This window comes from Arvicanthis niloticus, chromosome 13 (assembly GCF_011762505.2).
Source record: "Arvicanthis niloticus isolate mArvNil1 chromosome 13, mArvNil1.pat.X, whole genome shotgun sequence".
In the NCBI taxonomy this organism is placed as follows: domain Eukaryota; kingdom Metazoa; phylum Chordata; class Mammalia; order Rodentia; family Muridae; genus Arvicanthis; species Arvicanthis niloticus.
The window spans coordinates 53,860,492-53,885,558 of NC_047670.1; the positions used below are offsets into that span (position 1 = coordinate 53,860,492).

At 53.3% G+C, this 25,067-nt stretch overlaps 1 protein-coding gene across 2 annotated transcripts in view; it reads right to left on the minus strand.

The window, feature by feature from the left end:
- Positions 1 to 21,436, minus strand: part of Card10 (caspase recruitment domain family member 10) — a 28,887-nt gene extending 7,451 nt beyond the window's left edge. Inside the window, exons 1-13 of one of the 2 annotated variants that reach the window (XM_076911601.1) lie at positions 20,557 to 21,436; positions 20,340 to 20,454; positions 19,519 to 19,770; positions 18,800 to 18,937; positions 16,302 to 16,627; positions 12,227 to 12,418; positions 10,896 to 11,051; positions 9,951 to 10,076; positions 7,500 to 7,691; positions 6,326 to 6,451; positions 5,394 to 5,509; positions 4,530 to 4,558; positions 4,038 to 4,161 (exon numbers count right to left, since the gene is read on the minus strand). In XM_076911601.1, the coding sequence (XP_076767716.1) occupies positions 4,038 to 4,161; positions 4,530 to 4,558; positions 5,394 to 5,509; positions 6,326 to 6,451; positions 7,500 to 7,691; positions 9,951 to 10,076; positions 10,896 to 11,051; positions 12,227 to 12,418; positions 16,302 to 16,627; positions 18,800 to 18,937; positions 19,519 to 19,753 (1,760 nt within the window). In that variant the 5' untranslated portion in view covers positions 19,754 to 19,770; positions 20,340 to 20,454; positions 20,557 to 21,436. Of the gene's footprint in view, positions 1 to 4,037; positions 4,162 to 4,529; positions 4,559 to 5,393; positions 5,510 to 6,325; positions 6,452 to 7,499; positions 7,692 to 9,950; positions 10,077 to 10,895; positions 11,052 to 12,226; positions 12,419 to 16,301; positions 16,628 to 18,799; positions 18,938 to 19,518; positions 19,771 to 19,998; positions 20,164 to 20,339; positions 20,455 to 20,556 lie in introns of those variants that run through there. The other variant, XM_034517210.2, reaches the window with a different exon arrangement.
- Positions 21,437 to 25,067: the final 3,631 nt, after the last annotated feature.

Consider the following 25,067-nt stretch of genomic DNA (forward strand, 5'->3'; position numbering starts at 1 on the left):
AAACTCTTCCTCAGCCACGGCCTGGACTCACAAGCATGAACAGGCTGCTTGTCCATAAAGTGAGGATGACAGTGACCCTCTGTCCCTGTGGGTGTGAGAGTCAGAAGGGCAAGGCAAGGAGTTGTGAAGCCACTGTGGGCTATGGAATTCCCCAGATCCTGACTAACTCTGCTCTTGGCAGAACAGGATACAAAATGCAATCATGCCTCTTCTCAAGTGAACTGGACCATACTGCCTCCTGGTCAGAGTCTTAGGTACCCTAAGCTAGCTCTCTATGTAGTTGAGGATGACCTTGAACTTCTGATGCATCTACCCTCCAAGTGCTGGAATTACAGGTATGTATCACCATATCCAGTTTACACAGTGCTGGGGCTCTGTGCATGCTAGGTAAGAAATCTGAGCCGCATCCCCAAGCCTGGACCATGGTCTCATGAGCCTTTGATTTTAGGTTCTTCCAGGTTCTCCTTTCCTGGGTACAAGTTCAGAAAAGCAGAGAGGAAAGTGCCCTCGAGGGAAACAGCATGGTGGCCCTAATAACCATGGATGTGCATATCCTACTCGGCAACCCCAGCTCACCCCAACCCGCCAGTCATGAGTGGAAATGTAGTGTGCTTTCAGTGTTATGGTCTCAAGGGAGGTGGTCAGGCTGGTGAGATGGCTCAGCAGTTACATCAGTAACTCAGTAAAGTTACCTACCTGCCGTCAAGCCTAGTGTCCTGAGACCCATCTCTGACCCACACAACAGAAAATGAAAATCAAATCCCACAAGCTGTCTTCTTACCTCCACATTTGCTCTGCGGTATGCACGATACACACACAGACACACACATTAAATAAATAAAATATAATTTTAAGACAACGCTTTGGCTATTTCCTGTTGTCAGGTGGGACTGAGAACAATCCCATTGGTCAAATCTCCCCAAATGTTGAAAAGCCATAGACTGCTGCCATCACTCAGAACTGCTGATCTCAGATTCCCCCACACCCCTGCCTACCCCATGACCTAACAATTAATTTTTGGCACCCCACCTCTGGAACACTGTGGACAACCACCCTTCCTTCCCAGGGTCCCCAAGGACTCTGTGAACTTCTCTGAGCCTCATATACAAGCAGTCTGCTCTGGGCACTTGTCAGCGTCTGGGAACTGCCTGGGGCTGGGTGGGGTCAGTGTGCAGAGATTCCCCTTGTTTGGGACCTCAGTGGATTCAGAGGAGCTGGTCCTGACCCTGAGTCTAAGGCCCTAGGGCCTGGGAGGGACAGGGGCGATCCAACTCCTAGAAGGAATCTGAGACCCACCCTGTCTTATCAAAGAACCCATCATTTCTCCCAACAGTGAGTGATAATGGGTTCTGTGGCCTGTGAGTGTCCCTGTCCCAGAACACTGTGGGAAGATCTCCAGGCTGTACGTATGACAGATTTGCACCAGTCAGGGACTTGGATGCTGAGGCCGAAGCCTGTCACACAGACTAGAAACATTAATGCTTCTGACAATGATGCTATCAAGGTAGAGATGTGGGACATTGAGGTACAAAGAGGTTATTACTTCCCAAGGATGGTACAAATGGCGAGCAGTGGACCTGGACAAACAGTGTTAGAACTTTTTCTGTGTGTGGTCAGAAGGTTCTAGAGATCTCTAGGACCATGTGAGTAGAGGCAGGTTCTGCGGACAGAGACAGCAGACCAACTTTCTCTAATGCTCTCCCAGGGCCTCACACCCTTCTTAGGCTCCTCCTACCGTCTCCTCCACCCAGACATCTGTCCAGTGATCTTCTAGCTTTATTCCACCCACCCACCCCCAGTGCCTGAATGACCCTGCTCTGCCCTGTCCCCTAACAAAGGAGTGGAGAGGCTGGAGGGGGTGACAGAGTTGGCAACTAAGAGACTCAAGATGTGCATGCTCCCCCCGCAACATGTACACAGCAGACGGAAGGCAGGTGTGCCCAAACTACACCAGCCTCCTTCCTGCCCAGGTTCTGGGATGAAAAGATAGCTCAGTAAATAAAAGTACTTGCCGCATGAACACCAGGAGTGGGGTCTGGATGCCTAGTGCCCACGTGAAAGCCAGGCACTGCGACTGTAGCATCAGTGGTGGGGAAGCAGAGACAGAAGGATCCCAAGAGTTTATTGGACAGCGGGTTTAGCCAAACAGTGATGCATCTGATACATCCTTCATCCCAGGATGCAGGGATTAACATGGACAGCCATGCAAGGAAGTCACTAATTTCAACTCTGTCCTCCACACCTGTACATATACGCCAGCATGCAGACACACCTGTGCGTGCAGACTTTCCCATACTCTACTCCATAGACCATGCCTCCTTGCACACGCACCCAATATAGGCTCTGCACAGCCACTGTAGTAGCTAGAATACCCAAGACTGAGCCAGGTACTGTTTAATTCAGGACTCCTGGAGGGGGTTGAAGGACCTGAGAGACAGGCATTGTCATAGATCTACAGCACACACGGAAATTACGTGGCCTGCCCAAGCCCCTAGGGGAGCGATAAACAGTAAGATTTGAACTCAAGGCACTGGGTAGAGAGCCAGATCTTCCCCACCTCACTAGAGCCATATCCTGGGACCCAAGTGGGTCACCCTGACCTGCGGTTAGGTGAGGGCCTGTCACCCTTTCTTTTTCAGCTACCCGAGCCCACAGCCTGGTCTGTGGTTTTCCTCCAACTCCCTCTTCCCCAGAACTGCATGAGCAGGAGAGGAGACCCAGCCCAAGCCCAGGAGGATTGGGCCACAGTCTCATTCCCGGTACTGCATCCTGGCGACCCCTGGAAGACAGCCAAGCTGCTGCAAGCTAGGCTGGAGGAAGGGCCACAGCAGGCAGGAAGGGAGGCACCTCCGCCCCTTCCCCCATAAGCATGTCCTGAACAGGCCTGAGACAATGTCACACTGGGCCCACTGCCTACACTGGGATTGCAACAGGAGCAGGGGGTGGGGGTGGGGGTGGGTGGGTGGGGCGCTGGAGGCCTGGCCAAGCTGTCTCTAGGAGGCAGGAGGCCTCTGGTGCTGCTCTACCCTGATCTGTTTAGCTTGACATTCCCCTAACCCTAAACCCCACCTCACACTGGCTGATATTTAGTGCTTCCTAAGGCTTTCCGAAGACCCAAGTGTGGTCCCTGAAGATGGTCCTAGTACTTTTCAGCCAAGTAGTCTCAAGAGAATTCATCAGCCTGTCTGAGCTTCAGTTCTGTAGTTTATGAAACAAGGACAATCAGAACAACACTTTGTCCCAGGAGTGAAGCAGCTGTCTTGGCGCGGAACGGCAGCGGAACATCCCGGGCATCTAATTCACACAAGCCAAAATCCACATGTCCAAGCCTTAGTCATGGCATCCACTGGGACTCATCTGACCTGAACTCTCCGCTTCCCTCTCCCCTTCTCCCCTCCTCACTGACTCCAGACCCTTCCCTGGCCCAACCATCCTGTCTTTCCGAAGCAGCTCTGAGTTCAAAGGTTTTGTGGCCTGGGGTCAGGGCGGGGAGGGGAGGGAGTGTCCTTCCCTCATGGACCAAGTGGGTCATTTTCAGGGCATCCTGCCCTAATGTTTTGTAACTTCTGTTTTGGGCTTGTGGCCACAACGGCTACAGGGGCTCCCGTGGTGGCCCTGGCCATTGTAAGTGGCTCAGCGGCTCGTCCGAGTCCTGCCCGCAAAGAGCTCAGAGCAGAGAGGAGTATCTAGAAAGATGGTGAGATGAGGGCAGTATGGAGACAAATTCTGTACCTGCCAGAGCTGGATGCTTTTGTTCACATGGACCAGAAATTTCCAGACACCCACACGCAAAAGAGATCATGGTTGCCTTTAGCCGGTGAGGAAACCGAGGCCCAGGGGGTAGAGATCAGCCGGGGCTCACACAGCACAGGCAACAGTAACAGGCTCTGAATCCTGGGGCTGCTGCTGTCTGAAGGCTGTACTGTTCATGGATGCCTGGAGAAGAGGCGTGGCCTGCTGCCTCCCAGCTGAGACCTGGACCCTCAGCAGCTATGTGACACCCAAACCCTACTCTACCATCCTGGAGAATTGCATACCTATTGAGGAAGTCCAGGCCACAGCCCCGGGCCAGGAGGCCTTCAGGCCTTCCCAAAGGCCACACACTGTCAGATGAGGATGATGAAGAGAGGCCGGGGGACCAGGGCTTAAGGGTCACACTCCCTGGGGAGGAAGAGGGAGGTCAGAAGTTTGGACAACAGAGACAGCTGAAGGCAACGAAAGAAGGGTTGGCGGGCTAATGGCCCCAGGAGCACAGGGTTGGGACAGGGCTGCAGGGTGAGCCTCCAGTTTCCTAGAAGAGGAAGAGGTGGGCAGGAAGTGAAGGGCTACACATGGCACACCCAGGAGCAGGTGTAAATGCTGGAGGACCCTATTTCTCAGGAGCCTCTCACACAGCTTCCATAACTGGTCAGGGGCACAGACAGGCCACGGGGGAGGGAACACAGGCCAGAAGAGCAGGCATACACAGGATCTAGCCCAATGGCAAGGAACTCCCCAAAGTGAGCCTCCCCCAGGGCCCTGGGAATTACCTGTGATATCCGACATGCTGCTAAAAGACCTGAACAGAAAAGAGACAGGGTTGGCAAAGGAGACCCATGACATTTTGCCCTACCTTTTATCTCAGTGCCCCAGCAAACACTGAACAGGACCCAGGCCCAGGCCCAGGGCACCCAGGCCACCCAGCCCCCTAAAAGCACAAGGCACGGAGTTCATTGCTTTGATCTATAGCTGGGTTATCCTTCACTGCTGCCTCGACTTACTTTTCACCCCGCCATCGCCCTCCCCTGCTACCTTTGGTCCCTGGCTCCTACTTGTACTTCCTGAGCTGGACCAGTCTCCTCAGTAACCCCAGTGAGAGCAGGCCACTCCACAGAAAGCCTGTGGGCACCATAGCCTCCCCTAGCCCAACCTCCCATCAGGAGGCCACTTAAGAGGGGGAAGACAGTGATGGGAAGGACCAGGAGACAGGAAATCCCACATCCTGCTCTGGCCATTACGGATGTGGCTGGGTTTTCTGACCTGCCTGCTGCTGCTGCTGCTGCTGACTGACTGAAGCTGGGGCCTGGCTTTCTTGCTTTGCGTGCCCTGCCCATGGAATTCTCTACATCCCCAACCTGAGCCAGCCCAGTCTCTAAGGTTAAGAATCTGAGGATCTCAGGCTGCAGGCAATGAATTTCCCACCCGAGCACTGGGCTGCAGCCTTTTGGCCTTAACCTGACCCAAGCTGGTTCCTCTTTGAACTTCACTGTTTCTAGGACTCTGACAGATTCAGGGCAGTGCAGCAAGAGGACTGCTGGTCCTGCCTGACTCTGGCAGCTGAACTCAGAGGCTGTGTCAATCAGGACCCAGCAACCCTGCCTCATGGAGAGCTCCTGTTCCCTCCAGCAAGTTACCTCTTAGGGGGCTCTGGGTCCTCCTCACGCTGACGGCGGAGTATGGAGCCAGCACTGGGTGGAAAGGGTAGGATAGAGAGCCGGTTGATCTCCTTCTCACTGTCTGTAGCTTCCTCCTGCAAGCCCAGCATAAAGCCTGGTCATTTCCAGCCCACCCATCCCAGCCCTCAGCTCTCAGACAAGACCTGGGGCCCAGGACAAAGGAAAGGTTTACAAGACTACAGTATATTAGGGCTCCCCAAACCTGCAGGCTCTGGGAGAAGCTTAGCCAATAAAGGGCCTCTTGTGCTCTCACACGCGCTCTCTCTCTCTCTCACACACACACACACAAACAAACACACAGACGCATGGTGGCACACACTTGTAATCCCAGTGATAGCCTAATCAGAGAGCTTCAGGTCCCAGGGAGAGAGTGTCTCCAAAAATGACAAAGGGCCAAAGAGATTGCTCAATGATTAAGAGTTTGTGTTGCTCTCAGAAGATAAAGCCCCATTCCCAGCACCTATATCAGACACCCACAACTACCTCTAATTCTAGCTCCAAGGAGATCAGACATCTCTGGATTCTGAGGCTATTTGTACTCACGTGCACACACACAGATATGCACATACATGTATAATGAAAAATAAAAATAATCAAATAACTTAAAGAAAAAGACTAGGTGGATGGCTCCTGAAAAAAAAAAACGACACCCAAGGCTGACCTGTGGTCCCCACATGCACAGACGTGTGTACTTGCACACATGTGAACATGCAGAAACACCTGCACGCACAAATACACATTTAAAAAAAAAAAAAGGGTTCTCAGCCTCCATGGGGCCTTGCTGTGCTTGTCTATGGTATGCAATGGCTGGCAAACTGGACGCACTGCACATACTGGCAACACAGGGAAGTCTGATGCTTCCCTGTGTTTTGGGGTAGGTGACATCTTACCGAGGTATGGGGCTCAGATCCCCCGACTTCTCCTGTAGCTTCCGGGCCTCCCAGTGGCGATGGGAACTCACTGAGACTCCAGGTGCTACTGAGGTTGGAGCACAGGGAATGGGAGGAAGCACACGCCTGCCAGAGGATAAGCAAGGGAGGGGGTAAGCAGGCTGGCCAGTCAGTGCTGCACACCTGTCACGTGCCAGGCACAAGGAAGATACAGGCACAGGATGCCAGATCTGGGCTCTCATAGACCCCATGCCGCAAAAGGACACGGACTACAAGCCAGCAGAGGAACAAAATCATCCCAAACATGAGGACAGCGGGAGAAATGTGCCCTGAGCACAGAGCACAAGAGAGGCCCCACCGCGCCTGGCACATCAGTGTGTTCCAGGAAAGGTGGGATTTGAGCTGCAGACTCAGAATATGGGGGTACAAAGTAGGTACACTTGGGAAGGATGATCTGGGCAGATGCACATGCAAAGGTCCTGAGGCAGGACCACGACTGAGTCTAGGATTTGCAATACTAAGACCCCACAGGACTAAGCTAGGTGGATGGGAGAAACCCAACCTACTGGGCCTAGGAGGCACAACCAGTCTGTCTTTACCTTAGAGCAGAGGTTCCGACACATAAGAGGTCACATACTTATGCCTCCTCCTTCTACTCCTCCAGGCTCACGAGCTCATCACAAATGACCAAAAACAGGAAACAGAGCTCCCGGCAGAGTCCGAGGACCACTGCCTGACTGCCCAGGGGTCTAGGCCTTGTGCCAGTGCCACCTGACTGTGTGACCTGCAGCAGACCTCTGGCCCTCTCTGAGCCCCGCTCTGAGAGGACTGGAGCAGCTTTCTCTTGTGGAACTTCAAGACCCACTCTAGACTAGCCTCGCTGCCTGAGAGTCCTGCTCACCGCCCTCCAGCATCCAGGCTTGCCAAATGTTTACAGTCAGCTCAAACTATCCTATGTACCCAAGTCGCAGAAACCCAGAAGCCAGCCCACAACCTCTCAGCTGCAACCCATTGTTAATGTCAACCACGGTCCCACCCAGGCCTCACGAATTCCCAGCCCTGGCCTAGAACTCACAGCTGAGTCTTAAACCAGCATATTTTTCCCCCATGAAACAAGGTTCCCCAAGTCCACAGCACCCCAGCCCCGGGGTGTTATACTTCTGGCCCCACTTACCTTGAGACAGGAACTGCCCTGTGTCCGCTGCAGCTGTGTCTCCAGCAAGGCCTTGGCCCCCTCCAGGCTGGTGACTGTGGTGAGCAGTTCATCACGCTCTGCCTCCAGCCCCCGCACCTGCTTGCGGTACTGATCCTTCTCAATGAGGCTCTGAGAGTATTGCAACTGGATCCGGTCTCGGCTCTGGATTGCCTGGGGAGAACAGAGGAGCCAGACTCTGAGGGAGTCGCGCTGGCTCAGCGGGCTGGATAGAACAAGACTGATGCTGTCGCCTGTGGGACACTTCCTTTATGGGGGCCCTGTGTTTAACATCAGCTCGTTTTGTCTATACACAGACAGGCTAAGACAGCAGTTCTCAACCTGTGGGTCTCTATCTCCAAAACTATTCACATTATGATTCATAACAGTAGCAAAAATTAGAGTTATGAAGTAACAATGAAAATAATTGTGTGGCTGGGGAGGGCGTGGCCACCACAACATGAGGAACTGCATTAAAGGGTTGCAGCATGAGGGAGCTAGAAGACCATTGGACTAAGGATGGATCACTGGTCTTACTGGTGGAAGAAAAAAACACCACCAGAGCTACATGTGGCTCTGGCTGGGAAGGCCAAAGTCCAGGAACACCACAGCCCTAATTCTTAAGATGCTATTTCCAGCTGAGTGGTAGTGGAGTATGACTTTAAACCCCAGCACTTGGGAGGCAGAGGCAGACAGATCTTTGAATTCAAGGCCAGTCTGGTCTACAGAGAGAGTTCCAGGACAGCCAGGGCTACACAGAGAAACTGGGTCTCAAAACAACAACAACAACAAAAAAGATTCTTTCAAGAGATCCACTGGGGGGCTGGAGAGATGGCTCAGCGGTTAAGAACACTGACTGCTCTTCCAGAGGACCTGAGTTCAATTCCCAGTGTGGCTCACAACATCTGTAACAGAATTCGATGCCCTCTTGCATAAAGAGACCTAACTTTAATCACAACTTGGGTCCCTGAGAGCTAGGCCCAGGCCCAGACTTGCTCGTGCTGCTTCTGAAAAAGCTGGGATAAAAAGCCTGGAGGGCCAGGAAGATGGCCCCAAAGCACCAGAATCATAATGCCAGGGATGACACCCCAAACCCGCATTAAGGCTCTCAGGGGATCCGGTGGGCCATTCTAACACATGTGGTAACTCAACAGCCTCCTGCCCTGCCTACAGGGGCGCCCTCCCAAACAGTGGTCAGGGGCAGCAAGGAACTGGTCTGAAGCCTCAGCTACCCCGTAACCTTCACAGGACACAAGCCTGTGATGCCAGGAACATAGCCACAACCTTTGGGAGTTTCTCCATCAGCAAATATTTGCAGGTCCCTCCTCCATGTGGAGAACTGAGACGCAGGAGGATCTGGGAGCATCTCTCAAGTACTCAATGGGAAAAGGCTCGTGGCTGCAATCCGAGGACCCCTGTGTGATTTACCAAGGGCCTGGGTCTGCTCCAATGCTGCCTGCCTGTGTGATCATCAACAAGGCTGACCCTCTCTGGGACCTGTGCAATGAGAGGACTGTAGCAGAGTCTCTGGGAGACTGTGAGGCCCATATTGACTGGTGGGCATCTTCTGAGGCTCATGTTTCACACTCCAGCACACTCCAGCTTGCTTGGGTCTATGAAAAGATACTCACCAGTCTCCCTGACCTGCCAGCCTCATCTTAATTCACCAGTGCACTTTTAACGTCTTTTCCTCTTCCTCCTCTCCTTGCCCTTCCTCCTCCTCCCCTCTGCTCCTTTTCCTCTCCCTGCTCTTCTTCCTCCCCCTGTTCCTCCTCCCCTGCTCCTCCTCCTCTCCCTGCTCCCCTTCCTTTCCCCCTGCTCCTCCTCCTCTCCCTGCTCCCCTTCCTCTCCCCCTGCTCCGCCTCCTCTCCCTGCTCCCCTTCCTCTCCCCCTGCTCCTCCTCCCCCTGCTCTTCTTCCTCCCCTGTTCCTCTCCCCCTGCTCTTCTTCCTCCCCTGCTGCTCTTCCCCCTGCTCCTCCTCCTCTCCCTGCTCCCCTCCCTCTCCCCCTGCTCCTCCTCCCCCTGCTTTTCTTCCTCCCCTGCTCCTCTTCCCCCTGCTCCTCCTCCCCCTGCTTTTCTTCCTCCCCTGCTCCTCTTCCCCCTGCTCCTCCTCCTCTCCCTGCTCCCCTCCCTCTCCCCCTGCTCCTTCTCCCCCTGCTCTTCTTCCTCCCCTGCTCCTCTTCCCCCTGCTCCTCCTCCCCTGCTCTTCTTCCTCCCCTGCTCCTCTTCCCCCTGCTCCTCCTCCTCTCCCTGCTCCCCTTCCTCTCCCCCTGCTTCTCCTCCTCTCCCTGCTCCCCTCCCTCTCCCCCTGCTCCTCTTCCCCCGCTCCTCCTCCTCTCCCTGCTCCCCTTCCTCTCCCCCTGCTCCTCCTCCCCCTCCCTAAATCAGAGCCAGAGATAGGATGAGAGTGCCACTCAGCAGGCTGTAGCTCACCTGGTCCCTCTCTTTCTCAATCTCCTCCAGCTGGGCCACCACAGTGGCCATGCGGTGCTTGTAGAGGTCACAGTCCTTCAGCAGCGTTCGATGTTTGAGCCGCAGATCCTCCATCTCTTGCAGGTACTGTGGGCAGGGCAGGTGGGCCAGGCTCAGAACCCCAAAATCCCAGGAACAAGCAAGCGCCCATCTCTTCAGTGGGATATCCTCAACCATGGTGGCACTGAGCCTCAACTGCCTAAGTCACAAAACGGGCTTGATAGTGCCAACAGCACCCTCCACGCCAACTTTGGTCCCCCATGGAGACTTCAGCCCCCAAGCCCCCATCTTCTCAGGTCCCTGTAGGCACTACAGCCTACGGCTCTGTGAACTGCTTTAGGGTCCCAGGTGTACACCCTGTGCACCTGCCTGCTATAAACACCCTCTCCAGGAATGGAAGCCTTGGAGTTGAAGATTTGTTATTTCTAAGTATGTGTCTATGTGTGTTTGGTTGGGTGGGGAAAGATACATATAAATGCAGATGTTGACAGGCAACAGACGAGCAGCTAACACTTACCAGCCCCTGGGAGCAACCTGACATGGGTGTTCAGAATAGAACTTGGGTTCTTTGGTTTGCTAGGCAAGCCCTCTACCACTGAGCTAAATCCCCAAACCCTGTAGGTTGTTTTGTTTTGTTTTTGTTTTTGTTTTTTTTAAGATTTTTTTTTTCCCTTTCAGGGAGTCTTAGATGTGTTTACTATTGAATCTGCAATGCCTGAAAAGGCCCTATTGACACACAAGGATTCATCAGTGGGGATGAATGAGCCCAGTGCCTGCTGAAGACACCAATGGCAGGCTGCTAGGGTATGCCCACCATGCCTGGCAGTATCCCCCCTCCTACACCAGGGCATTTAGTAGAAGCTGATGGATCAGAATGGGGGTGGGGAGGCAGGCAGTGGTCCCTACCTTGTCCCGCAGTTCCTCTGCCCACTGTAGCTCGCTCTGCACAGCGTGAAGCTTCTGACACAGCTCCTGCCTGCTGTCTTGAGCTTCCTTCCAGTCATGCTCCAGGATGTCCAGCAGGATGCGTTCAGAGCCTGCAGCTCCTGGACGGCTCATCTCCTGCAGGGCAAAGTGGGAGACCACCTCAACCCCTGGGCCTCCAACCCCACCTTAGGCACATGGAGGAAGGGAGACACACATCCCTCAACTCTCCAAATCAGTCAAGTGTCTACTGTTCCAGCTTGGCACCTGGACCTCTGTTTCCCTATGTGGAGAGTGGTGTGGCCCCTCCAGCCCCACTGTCCTCTAGAAGATGTGTTCGGATCAGAGAGTGTGGATGAAGGTGTGTTCTGAGCTCAGCCAGGACCCCGGTCACCAACAAAACCCTAGTCCACTCTCATTTCTCTGGCCCCATACCAGAGCACTATTCCCCAAGGGCTATCCCTATCCCTCTGACTGCAGGCTTCCAAGGGGCTGATCCTGAATCCAAGCCCCTATCCCTAGGCCCACAGCTAATCAAGCACCTCCAACACCACAAAATAAATAATGTTGTTTCCACTTTCTGTGTGGAACAATGACAAGTCCACACTGCCAGGGACCTGAGAGAGAGGTCACCAAGCGGAGTCCTAGAACCACCCAGACCTAAGGGCTGTCTCAACCACTTCAGGGTCAGAGACTTCTTCACAAATTCCAGAAAAGCCAGGTGTGAGTGGCACAGGTCTACAAGGTAAGCACTCAGGAGACTGAGATAGGAGGATCAGGAGTTCAACACCAGCCTGGGCTACACACTGAGACTCGTCTCAAAAAAAACCTAACCCTATCAAGCATGGTGGCTCACACCTGTAATTGCAACACTCAAGAGACAGAGGCAGTAGGATTACTTTTTGAAGCCAGTCTGGTCTACACAACCAGTTCTAGATCAGGTGGGGACTAGAGTGAGCCCAGGTCAAAGCAAAACAATCACGCAACAGGAAAAACTAGGGTTGAAGTAGAAGTCAGGGCCCTGGGTTAGATCTCTAATGTCACATTTAAAAAGAGAAACTGGGGCTCCTCTTCCTAAGAAAATGCTCACATAGGCTCAGGGGTGCGATTTTATGGGGTTCAGAGACTTCTGGGGGTTGGCTAGAGACCCCAGACTGAACCCCCAGGGCGAGCACTATGCTAAGGCGGCCCCACCAAGAGCTGTCAGGTGAGAAGCGGCCCCGCCTGTGTGGGCCAGGTCAGACTCTGGTGCTGATGTCCTTAAGCTCGGTGTGAGGACAGTGAGCAGCGGAGGTCCAGCACCAGGGTCCTACCTGCTGAAGACCTTCCTGGAGCTCCTGCAGTGAAGCCGTCAGGCGCTGGTTCTCCGCCCGAAGCTCAGAGAGAAGATCCACACCATCTGGCTCCCTCTCCTTCTCTTCGGCCCCAGGCGGCGGGCCCCTGGCCCTCCGCAGCAGCGCACACTCTTCCTCCAGCCGGCTGACTTTGAGCTTGAGCTGATCCACCTGGGGCCCAAGACATGAGTCAGCCTGGATGGGACCCACTGGAAACCACTCCAAGGTGTCCCCAGGTTCCTGAGGTTTGCTCACCTCTGAACAGGAGCCAGGCTGAACAAATACAGAAGAGGGAGGAAGGAAGCGGGCAAAACCAAGGATATCCTCCCAGGGATTGCAATGAAAAAATGCCCTGCATGTAGCACACAGTCTGGCCAATGTCAAGGTGAGAGAGGGGAGGCTACTTGAGTACAGAAAGGGGGACAGGGCCTGGACCCAGCCCTGCCTGGACTGAGGTGACCCTGAGCAAGGCATGCCTTTGGCTGGGCCTCTCTGGGCCTCCTTATCTAGACCAGAAGGAGAAAGAAGTGATGGGCCAGAGGGTCTCATCCAGCCCAGGAGCCAAGGATTGCCCCTCCAGCCCAGCCCCCCAAACACACAGGGGAGTGGGGGGCCCTTCAGGAAATTCTTCACAAAGCATCTAGGTGCAGTGGCACGTGCCCATAATCTCAACACTCAGGAGGCTGAAGCAGGAGGCTTGCCAAAGATTCAAGGCTAGCCTGGGCTAATATTAAACTCCAAATCAGCCTGGGCTACATAGTGAAAGCCTATCTTTAAACAAAGGAAAGAGGAAAGAAAATCGTTATGGAGAGAGGTTTTCTCCAATAGATTGGCTTGCAGGTTTATGTCAACACCCCCACATTCAGGTTTACTTCAGTATTCGCCGATGTACACCTTAAACGAGTCCCTAATCTCTTCCCAGCCTCAGCTTTATCAGCTCAAGCTCGAGCTTGCGCTCGCTCTCTCTCTCTCTCTCTCTCACACACACACACACACACCTCCTAGGGCTGTTAAGAACTGAAAAAGACAAAGAGAGGGCAAAGCAGGCTGTGAGGCCACCACCAGTGAGACACAGCCATTGTGGGGCTTTAAAGAAAGCCCAGGGCCCTGGCCTGTCACCAGCTCAGTACGGGAAGCCAGAGCCTGGCCTGGGAGCTGGGTTGGGGGTGGGCAGTTGATGATTGCAGCTTGGCCCAGGGACCGACACGCATGATCAGTTTGCTGGAGTACAGTGTTCTTGGCCAGAGATGTTTGCCAAATGCATGTGGGATTCTGGGGTGACCGGGCTGAGGGAAGAAGAGCAACAGGTGCCGGCCATCACTGAGGTCACTGGGGGGGGCGGGGGGGGGGAAGAGCACAAGGACCTCTGGGGACATCCACAAGAGAACCAAGTCCTGGTGTCTTACGAGTGTCCTGGTCTGGAGAATGACAGTCAGTCCTCCAGGCCCCAGAGCCCAGAACAGCGCATGCATACACACCCTCGTCTGAAGCTGGGTCAGCAGCTCCTCAAATTAACAGTCCACTCCTCCTCCACAAAGACTCAGAAAGTCTTGACCCCCACATTCCTTTCCCCTCACAAAACACGCTTTGTGACCCAGCAGAGAAAGACAGCTGGTTTCAAAGGCCAGGCTGGCCACACCCTTCACAGCAAACCACAACTGCACACCCAGGATCCTGCCTGACCCTCAGGCCAGCCGGCTTCCCCAGTGAGCTCAGAAGAGAAGTCGCCAGGAAACCTGGATGCCTTTAATCCCAGTATACAAACTCCTGAGCTCGAAATTACACTGTTCGCTCCTTGAATTTATGTTGCTCAGAAATAACAGCTCATTAACTTTGCACCCTGTAAAACACAGTATTAAATCAGCTACCACAGACACCTGTCCACGGCGGGAGGAAACCAAGCTGTGGAGCCAGGCCCCGCTGGCAGTGCTGAGAGCTCCCACCTGTAAGGCCTCTTTAAACTTTAAGACAGGAAAAGCTCCAAGACGTGCACAGGTGGATGTGTATGTGTGTGTGTGGGGGGGGGGGGTCTTTATTCTACTGATCTCACTCACCACCCTCTAAACGCAGCCGCTGAAGCAGCTGGTCCCAACCATGGGCACCGCAGGTGACAAAGGCTTCCTCTGCATCTTCTCCAGCTGCAGCCATTCCCACAGCTGCTCCAGCCCCAAAGATCCAACACACACAGAACAAATCCCAGTCACAAATGCTCAACTCACCCAACTCACAAAGAGGATGCCAGCCCAGCCTGCCACAGCCTCGGGGCAGCGCCATCGGGGCAGTGACCATCACACTGCCCTCTCTGAGTAGCGGCCCCTTCAGGAAAAACCTGACAAAGCTACACTGTCAGTTTCCAAAAAGGTGGATTAGCTGAAGAAAGAAGGAAGATCCCACCGCCCCTCAGCAAGGCAGGCAGCAAAGCCTCTTCAATCTCAGGATATTAGGAAAGAGCTCTAGACAACCACTCTGTGCCTCAGTTTCCCCTTCCAGCAATGAAAACCACAACCACACCCAACCCCAATGGGAAAGTAAAGAGTATGTGCAGAGCAAGCAGTGCTCAGGGGTACTTCACAATGCTATACCATCCTCAGAGTGACCTGTTACTTTAAGGATAAAGAAACTGAGCCACAGAGAGTGAAGCCTGGCCCCATGTGACACTGCTCACCAGCAACTGAAAGCAATCGGAATCCCCACTTAGCACCAAATGAAAAGCAGATGTTCAGACAATGGCTGTCCAATCAGCTTCCGACGGCAAACACATCAGCTACACCTCAAGTAGGGCCAACAGCCTCAGCAATCTGGGCTCCCCTCCCCGAGACACTGAGCCGGCCAGCGTGTATAAGCCCAGACAATGGTGCCCCAGAGTCCCACAAGCTGTTCGTGACCCCCAGTGCCTACATCATTACCACCAACACTGAAGCCAGGCTTGCCAGGGAGGGGCTCCAAATACCAACGTCAAAAGCCACTGTGACCCCACTGGCACGGGAAACCTCTGAGCTAGATAGCTTCTCAGAGCTCGGGACAATGCATGGAGGACATTAGACATGGCAGAAACTCCATTTGATGGATTCCCAAGAAGAATGGAGGAGAATGAGAGACTCTATCCCTCAGCCTTTGAGGGCCCCTCAGTCCTTGAAAGGCAACCTGGGGGTCCTCTGAAGAGGAACCAGCAGGGGTTCACTGGCTAGAGACAGGCAGAATGGCATCCCTCAGGAGGCCTGCTTGAGTGCCAGGCAGACGCAGTTTATACCTAGGCTCTGAGACCTTGAACAAGCCCCTTTACCAGTGTGAGCCCCTGCAACTGTACTGGGGAACAGAACCTGAGCACCATGCATGCACTGGTGAGCACGAGATGAGGCCACCTGTGGAACCTGCACTGTAGAACCACAGCGGCTGACAGAATGCAGGTGTTGGGCACACGGCCTCTGCCAAGTGCTCTGCCTCTGACGTTCCGAGCCTTGGCCTCGCTGAATCCTTACAGCCCAAAGGGTCATCCTCTTGGCACAACTGACATTCATAAATCTGTTGTAGGGGCTATCCTGGCCACAGTAGGACACGTGGCAGCATCCTTGGCCTCTGCTTACTAAACGTTAATATCATCCTAGTTGTGCCATCCAAAACTGTTTCCAGAGCTTAGGGTACACCTCAGTCAGTTACAGTGCTTGCTTGTTAGGCACAGAGCCCCAGGGTTCCTAGCAGTACAAGACACCTGTAAGCCCAGCATTTGGGAGTGGAGGCAGGAGGATCAGAAGTTCAAGGCTATCCTCAGCTACATGTTGAGTTTATGGCCAACTTGGGATAGCTCAAACCCTGTCTCAAAAAAAAAAATAGTAATAAAGTAAAAGTCTTCCCAGAACAGCCATGCGCTTTGTGCGGTGTCTCCCTGAGTAGAGAACCAGTCATAACGCAATGAAACGTGAACGCACGGCAGTCAGGGATTGATTATCATTCACAACTGGGTGGATGGTGACTCTGAAACATGTATCGATGACCATGTTGCCCTTCCCCCCGCCCCCCACTTCTCCATCCCACCGTCTGTCTCTCCGGGGCCTACCGCAAGCTGCAGGTCTCGGCTGCGCAGCACGGCCGAGTTCTTCTCCTCACTGAGCTGAGCCAGGCGCATGGCGATCATGTAATTCTCATCCTTGAGACGCAGCAGCTCCAGGCTGCCCGCCTCCCAGTCCTCCCGCAGCCGCTGGCAGCGTTCCTGTGCCTGCTGCTGCTCCCGCAGACGCTGCTCGAGCCCTGCCCGTTCCTCCTCCAGTGCCCGGCCCCGGGCCTGCAGTTGCTGCTCTCGATGCAGCTGGCTCTTTCTAGCTTCCCGAAGCCTCCGGACCTCAGTCATTAAGAACTGAGTCAAGCCCTCGGGCCCTTCCTCATCTGCCAGGTCAGGGGGGAAAAAAAAAGAATATTCAGAAGGGTCAAATAAAATCCAGGGAGATGCTGGACTGCACAGAAAACCTCAAAACCCTAATAGTGCAGGAGGAAAACTCTGTAAGATATTTCTGCTATTGTTGGACAGGGAACGTCTTCTCCAACAAGGCATAAAATCCAGGAGTTATGAGAGAAAAAAGTTTAAAAAGTACAAAAAAAAAAAGTTGACCAGGCAGCAGTGGCACGCATCTTCAAACACAGCACTCCTGAGGCAGAGGCAGGTGGCTCTTTAAATTTGAAGCCAACCTGCTCTCCAGAGCAAGTTCCTGGATAACCAGGGCTACACAGAGAAATCCTGTCTCAAAATCTGAAACCAAAACAAAACTCTGAAAAGTTCTGTAGTAAAAGAGGTAACAAAGTTAAGGGACAAGCAAAAAAAAAAAAAAAAAAAAAAAAAAAAAAATTGTAGGAAAAAACTATAATTGGATTCAAAGCCATAATACATAAAGAGTTCCTACAAAACAACAAGAAAAGCAAACTAAGTAAAAACATGAGACAAAAACTAAACACATGTTTTACCCACCAGCAATAACAGTAATAGCAGTGACTAATGTTTGTTAGCTTCATTTATATTAGACACTGTATCAACTCATTTAGACTTAGTGACACTGTAAAGTAAATACTATGGGTCTAACCATCTTGCTTACCTGCTGTTCACTAAATAGTAAGCTATCAACTATATCACTTAAGAAGATACAGAGCTGGCTGGGCAGTGGTGACACACAACGTTAACTCCATCACTTGAGGGGCAGCCAGTGCAGGCAGATGTCTAAGTTTGAGGCAATCCCTTGGAGGGGGTTCTAGGATAGCCAGGACTACACAGAGAAACCTTATCTCTAAAAAACAAAACAAAAACAGAAGATGCAAACCTGAAACATGATTCTTAGAGAACTATCTGGCAAAAATGTTTCAAGATCTTGCTCCCGATTCATAAAGGATTCACAAAGCAAAAGGGACCCTCACACTCTGCTGGGGGGGAGTACCACACTTAAAATGTATACATTCCCTGAAAGACTCCGCTTCAGAAACTCCTAGCTCAGAGTAGAACCGCACAGAGCTGCCCCAGGGGATGCACAGAGCTGCCCCAGGGGATGGAGAATGTCACAGAACCTGAAACAATTGGTTGTCCACCCTCGAGGGACTCCACCAGTGAGTTTTGTGACAGGTTCACTAAAACACATTGAGTGCGCTGTCTCTTCAAACAAGTGGAATCAGATCCTGAGTAACTGCTCCGACAAGGAGCCTTATCAGTTGTCCCAAAAAAACAAAACACACAAGGTCTAGATGTGTATCAAAGTTAGGCTTGCTTATTACTCACTATGTAGCCTAGGCTGGCCTTAAACTTGGTTCTGCCTCTGCCTCCTGAGTGGTATTACAGTCAAGCACCACTACCCTGAACTTAAATTAATTAATTTATTTATTTATTTATTTTCTTTTTTTTTTGTTATTGTTGTTTTGGTGTTTTTTGTTTTTTTTTTTTTTTTTTTTTTTTTTTTTTTGAGACAGTGGCACACGCCTTTAATCTCAACACTTGGGAGGCAGAGGCAGGCGGATTTCTGAGTTCGAGGCCAGCCTGGTCTACATAGTGAGTTCCAGGACAGCCAGGGCTACACAGAGAAACCCTGTCTCAAAAAAAAAAAAAAAAAAAAAAAAAAAAAAAAAAAAAAAAAAAAAAAGAAGAAGAAGAAGAAAGAAAGAAAGAAAGAAAGAAAAAAAAAGAAGTGCCAAAAATGGCCATATTAAAGGCATGCGCCACCACTGCCCAGCTTAAATTTCTTGTTACATTTATTTATTTGGGGGAGGGAAGCATCTAAATGGAACACAGAGGACAACTTTCAGGAGTCGGTTCTCTCCTACTGTACTGAAGTTTTACATAGCCATACCGTTCGTAACGATGCTTAGTGAGAGAAAGTCATGCTAAGCACATGGACTCTGAACTCTGGACCCAGCCTACCCTCCACCTCTGGTGGGGCCCTGGGTAAACTCCTGCAGTCTGTGCCTCGGTTTCCTCATCTGTTCAATGGGTATAGTGGGAACAGGCCCCTAGTGCGTGCGGTTAGGGTAAGAAATCTCTCTCTGCTCTGGCACCGAGACTGGGGCACCCATGAGATTGCTCACCAAGGATCATGGAGCAGCGCTGGGCAGGTTCCTGGCCAGTGAGCAGAGTGAAGTGTTCTGGGTAGTAGAATTCCAGGGCTTCCAGGAAAGCCTCGAAGCCCCTCTTGCCCCGGCAGCGTAAAATGTCTATGAGGCGCCCTGAGGGTAAAGGTTGTGATAGGGGTCAGGATGAGGGCTTCCCCCAGTGCCCCTGTTCTCCACCCCCAACAATGCTCCAGGGCCTACGTTCCCCAGATTTTTGGGCTGTGACACACAACAGAGGCCTGTCCCAACACATCAGAGAGCAAAGCTCAGGCTGCCCTGGCTAGGAACACCAGACCCTCCCCACAGCACCTGCAGTGCAGCAAGTCCCCAGCAACCCCTACACACACAGATCTACATTACCCGTGCCCAGGGGCATCGGATGCCTGCGTTTCCCAGGCAAAATTCTCTCATTGACTTAAGTTCCCTAAGTCTCCCGGCCCCCTTGCCAGTCCTGGTACAAAGACACTCAGTGGGAGAGGAGCCTCGGAGAACTGAGCCCGGACTTGAGCTTTTAAGAAAAACGGATTCTTTAAGGGGTGCGTTCCCACACAAACCGGACAGAGAGAACCAGAGAGGTCAAAGAGCACAGTTAAGATCCCACAGGGGTCGCCATCGGCACCGGCAACCACATCCAGCTGTCTGCTCCGGAGTGGGCCTAGGAAGTGAGAGGAAACCCCTGGCGGCGGCGGGCTCACCGGTACGGTTAGCGCGGCACGGGAAACGGTAGGTGCTGAGCACCTCCTCCTCGTCCTGCTCGTCCAGGACGCGGCACTGGCGCAGATACGGCGTGAGCTTGGCCGGGTTCAGGGCGCGCGTCAGCCGGTGCCGGACGCCCTCGATCCGCTCCCACAGCGCGTCCTCTTCGGCCTCCGACCCCGAACCCGCCCCAGCCTCCTCGTCGGCCTCACCCGCGTCCGCCCGGCCCTGCATGGCCGCGTCCTCGGATCCTGCAGGCGACAGGCATGGTGGGCAAGGAGCCTCGGTCACCGCACCTGGGCGTCGCCCGCGGATCCCGGCGCTGTCGCGCTCCGTCTTCCCGGGACCCCACGCTGCTCTGCCTGCACCCTTCTCGGGTCCCCGCGCTATCACGCCCGAGTCCTCCCGGGCGTGGCGTCCCGTCAGCGTTCCTTCAGGTCCCCACGCTGCTGTCCGGATCGTGTCCTCCCCTCACTCACCACGGGAGCTGCAGCTGCCCTGGGCTCCGGGCTCCGTGCTCGGCCGACGGCTCCGGCGGCGCGACGGGGCGGTGCCCTCGGGGTCATTGGCTCCGCCCCCGGCCCCGTGGCCGCCCGGGCCACCCAACATCGCCGGAGCCCCGCCGCGCTCCGGCTGTCCTCGCGGCTGCTCTGCGGGCCAGCCGCGCCTCCCCACCCCCCACCCCCGCTTCCTGTTTCCCGCCGGCTCTCCGGGCCAGTCCTGGCGGGGTCCGCACGGCCCTCCCACACCTGCCCGGCCCCCGACGGGGCGGGGCCGCCACGCGCGCGCTCGCACCCCGCTCGCCGCCGCCACCACTCACCTTGCCGCGGACCATGAGCGCAACAGCTGCCTGCACCCACCACAAGCCCGACGACCGGTGCAGCTGGCCACCCGGAGCGCTGACCCAAGTGTCAGCTCCACTAGTCACACACGCCCTGCAATCAACAGGTCACACCAACTTAGCGGGCTCTGGGCTCGGACCTCATCTTACCCACTTCAACCTGCATGGTACATCCACTCTGCTGGAAGTCACATACCTGCACATAATCTATGGCCATCTTTCAGGAAATATCTGTAAAGTGTGGGACAGGGCCTCAGAGGCCGGCAGAACTTCCACATGTGTCCATCTTCTGGGATAACGGCCTTAAAAGTGTTGGGCAGGACTTGACCTGAAATAGACATGCCTCTTCCTCCCACAAACACCCTGTGTCCAAGCACTTGAAAGACCCGGGTCAGCTGTGAGCCTCTGGGGCTCAGCGTTGGAATCATTGCATCCTGTTCCCAGCTAGGCCTCTTATCTGCCAGTGACCTGGACAAGTGCCCCTCCACAGTCTCAGTGTTCCCGAACACACTGCCAAAAACTTACATCTTCCACTAAGCCCAGGATGGCCTGTGTGGGCAGCAGAGGGGAGGGGACATGGGCACCTTTCCAAAGAAGGGAGTCAAGTCAGTCCCTGCAGGCATCCAGACTGACTGCACCTCTCTTCCTGGGTAAAGCTGATGGCACATGGGGACCAGGATGCTTGCATTTCTGAATGGCTGTTCCTCCAGACCATCAGGAGGGTTTGGTGGTTAAAGTCAATAACGTTTGAAAAAGCAGCATCAAAACTCCCCTCCCCTTGGAGACTAACCCTCACTCCCACAACAATGTCCTGCACTCACATGATAGCAGCTCTCTGGGCACTGGAAAGTGCCTTCAGGGTGGCAAGAACAGGGGTAAGAGGACACCAAGGATCTGGAAAGATGTGTAGGTCCCCAAACCCACCCATACTTTCCAAATTAGATGCATCACTCACCCAAGGAAACAAGGTTGACCACAGAGGTGCCGAACAGCCCCTGCAGTAAAGAAACTAGTTTACCTATGTAACCTAGTTCCTCTCCCAGCCTTAAGGAAACACAGACTCTTGTTGACTTGGTTTTGTTTAAAGTATCACCAGTTCACCTGCACAAGAAGCCCTGTGGAAAAGGACTGAATTCTAGTGCAAACCTATCATCCGTTTACAAAGGAGGAAGCAGGGGCCCAGAGAGAACAAGAACTTGCCACACACTGGATCCGCCCTGGCCCCCTCTCCCCTCCCCAAGCTCAGTATCCAGGTTCACACTAGGCTTCCTCCCAAGGAGTGCCTCTCCTCTGCTGGCCGTGGACACCCTGACTCTGGCTCTCACAGGGAGCAGCTCCTCCCTCAAGGAGCGGCTCCACCCCACCACAACCCTGTGAATATTTTCACTTGGCCAGGATAATGGGAAGGAAACCCTGGAAAATGAGTCTTTAGTTAATTATTCTCTCATCAGAGGCAAAAACAGGGCCAGGGATCTGGCACTGAAACTAGGAATTAGCTTGCAAGTTGACAGGCTGGGGTGCAGTGTCACAGAGTCACAAGAGTCCCAACAGATCTCAGAGCCTGCTCCTTTAAGAAGCTATAGAGATCCTGAAACACCTCATATGTGCACACATGGTCATATACATGCTCACAAGCGCACACTTGGTCTCACAGACACACTCACATGGACACAGATGCATTACTATTCACACACATACCAACAGGCATGCATACACAAGGCTACAAACACATCATGCATGGTTACACACATGCACAGTTACAGGGACACACACATACACACACACATTCATATGGACACACTCATATGGACACACATGGTTACACAGACACACTCAAAGGCACAAGCACAGTTTTACACACATGCACAGACACCTAACAGATATACTCAGATATACACACAGTTATGTACATACAGATACACACAAACACATAGTTAGACATAATCATATACACAGAATTGCATTTATACACACAGTTACATGCACACACACACACACACACACACACTTGCCTGTGTGGGTCTGGAGCCTGGAAGCAGGCAGGAGTCAGTACAACACCCACATCTCTATTGTCAACCAATGCCCCTGCTCTGTCTGCTTTCCCCAGTGTTCCCAGCATGGAGGGTAGATGGATATCATTAAGCGTCCCTTCCAATACTGTCTTCTTGTGGCTTCTGCTCCATTATTCTTCTTCCTGTCACCACGCCAAAAAAGCAAGGCAGGGAGGCAGAGGTCTGAGTCCTCTGGGTCCCCAGGTACCTAGCCAAGAGTGCTAGACCTCCCAGAGGCTCCATTTCCCTGTCTGCAGGTGACAAGAGGTGAGCAGTGCCAGCCACACCTAGGGAGGACAGTGGAAGAGCAGGCCTGGTATTCTGGGGACTGACATTGGGCCTTAGCCATGTCTTCTTTCCCTTGGAGGAATGGCTGCATGTTAGTAATGGCACGAGTCGTCTCTGTGCAGGAATGTGTGGTCCATTGGAGCTGAGGAAACTCCATCTTCAAAGTCACTTCTCTTTCCAACTCCTCAAGGAACCCATCCCTAGGTTTAAACCCCTCTGTGTCCCATCACCTCTGGCTCGTCCGTCCACACCCCCAACTCTTGAGGTACAGTGTCTTTACCACTGAGAGCCAGAGGGTTGGTTTGTTGTTGTTGTCTTTTGTTTTTGTTGTTGCTGCTGCTGCTGAGATGAGATTTCAATGGATTGCACACATTAGCTTCAAATTCCCTGGCTCAAGTAATCCTCCTGTCTCAGCATCCCAAGTAACTGGAACCACAAAGTCATAGCATCCTTGAGAGACCATTTCAAAGCAGACTTCACTCCGGTTTAAACCTTCGCAGTTTTTCCACGAAAAAAGAAGATGCAAACAGCAAAACCTGCCAGCTATGTGTGGCCCCCCACTGCCTCCACTCACCCACGGGCCCTAGTCTGCTCCTGTCAGCCTCTTCCACCTCAAGGCTTCCTCTAGGCTTTTCCCTCTACCTAGAATGTGTGTCCCTCTGCTCTTAGTCTTTGCCTTCCTTCTGGCTATACTGGGAGATCAAACATCAACTTCTCCAGGGCAAAGACTTTGATCTACCTCTCTATGGCCACAGCTGCTTCCTCTGCTCCCCATCACCCTGGAACAACTCTGGCTCACTTGCTAGTAGGAGTGGGCTAGAATATTCCAGATTCAAGGATGAGGAATGGGCCAGAAAGGAGAGGAAGTTAGCTGGGAGAAGAGTCGGGGATGGAGCATGGGCACCAGCATGGTGTCAACCTTCACTTTTGTCCGGAGTGAAGCTTTGATCAAGGTCTTCCCAGGCCACTCACAGAGCATGCACAGCCTGGGATCTCTTTTTTTTCTCCCCACCTCTCAGGGCTGCCTGGGCCCCAGCATCTTCTCCTTCCACTAGGAAGACCTCCAATGGCATCTCAGGAATTTGGGTCTTCTGGAGAGCTGAGAAAGAGACAGACAGACAGATGGGAGGAGGGGTGTGGGTGTATGTGAGGGTGGCCCTGGTCCAACCACCACCATCACTCCCCCTCCCCCAACCTCGTTGGCTATCCCCAGAAGCTTGGCAGCAGGGAACAGAAATAGTGAGTCATTCTAGGTTCAACCAATGACAGAGATCTGTGCCCACCTGTCCTTGGGTGGGGCATGAGACCAGAGGTAAGGCAGAGCTGGAAGGGACAAATAAGGGAATAGATTGAGATCAGAGAAAAGAACTAGACAGTTGTCGGGAGACAAGATACTGAGGCTGGCCCGGCCACCGATTCCCTAGGCTGTCCCAGCTTCCTCAAGGGTCCCATGTGTGCCTCCTCTTCTCCCAAGGTGGTTGGAAAAGATGCTTACCAATGCTCAATCTAGCAAACCTGCAACAGAGAGGAACCTGAAGACAGAGGCAGCTAGCTTAGCATCTCTATGGAGGGTGTGCCCTGCCTACAAGAGAAGGTGGCCAAGAGCTCTGCCTAGGGGCCAAAATTCCAGAGAAAGGCCCTGGACCGTCGGGCTGAGTCAGCTGGAAAGGGAGGGGTGAAAGAAGGGCTGTGGGGACCTGCCTGTGAGTCACGGCCTCCAGGGGCTGGCAGGGTTCCTGGTGCTGCCTGCCCTACCTGGTATCAGGAAGGTCTGGATTTAAATCCCAGCCCCCATCCCACCTCCTTTGTGACCTGGGCTAAACTGTAGACAACAATGGATGTATCTGGTGACTCTGAGGTCGTGCTTAGCCAAAGTCTGTGACCATTTGTATACCAACACATAACGTATGTGCACCGTGTAGGGTTAGTTACCTCAGAGCCTCAGAGCAGCCAGCTACACAAACCACCTGTTGGGGACCTCCTGTCTCTTGCTAAGAACTCACAGGTTTCCTGAGGTTGCGTGCACAGGTGTTTGAACTCAAGTGCATGTTTGTCGGTGTGTGACTGTGACCTCCTGTCCTGTCTCACCGGTCTGTACCCTCCCCCCATTTGATGCCCTGAAGACCCTGAGAGAAAAGTTCTCCTCCACACCCACTGCTGAAGAAACCCTCACTTCTGCCCAGGGGCATCAGAAAGCCCGGCTGAGGAGGAGGTGAGAGGGAAGGGTGGGGTGGGCAGAAGCCTGAAGCCTCACCTAATGCTTCCGAAAGGACCGGGCTTCCTGCTTGCTTCAACTTGCACCATCACAAGCCATGGGTCCTCTCATCCCCCATGACTCACGGCATCCCACCAGCCCCTGCCCCTGGAG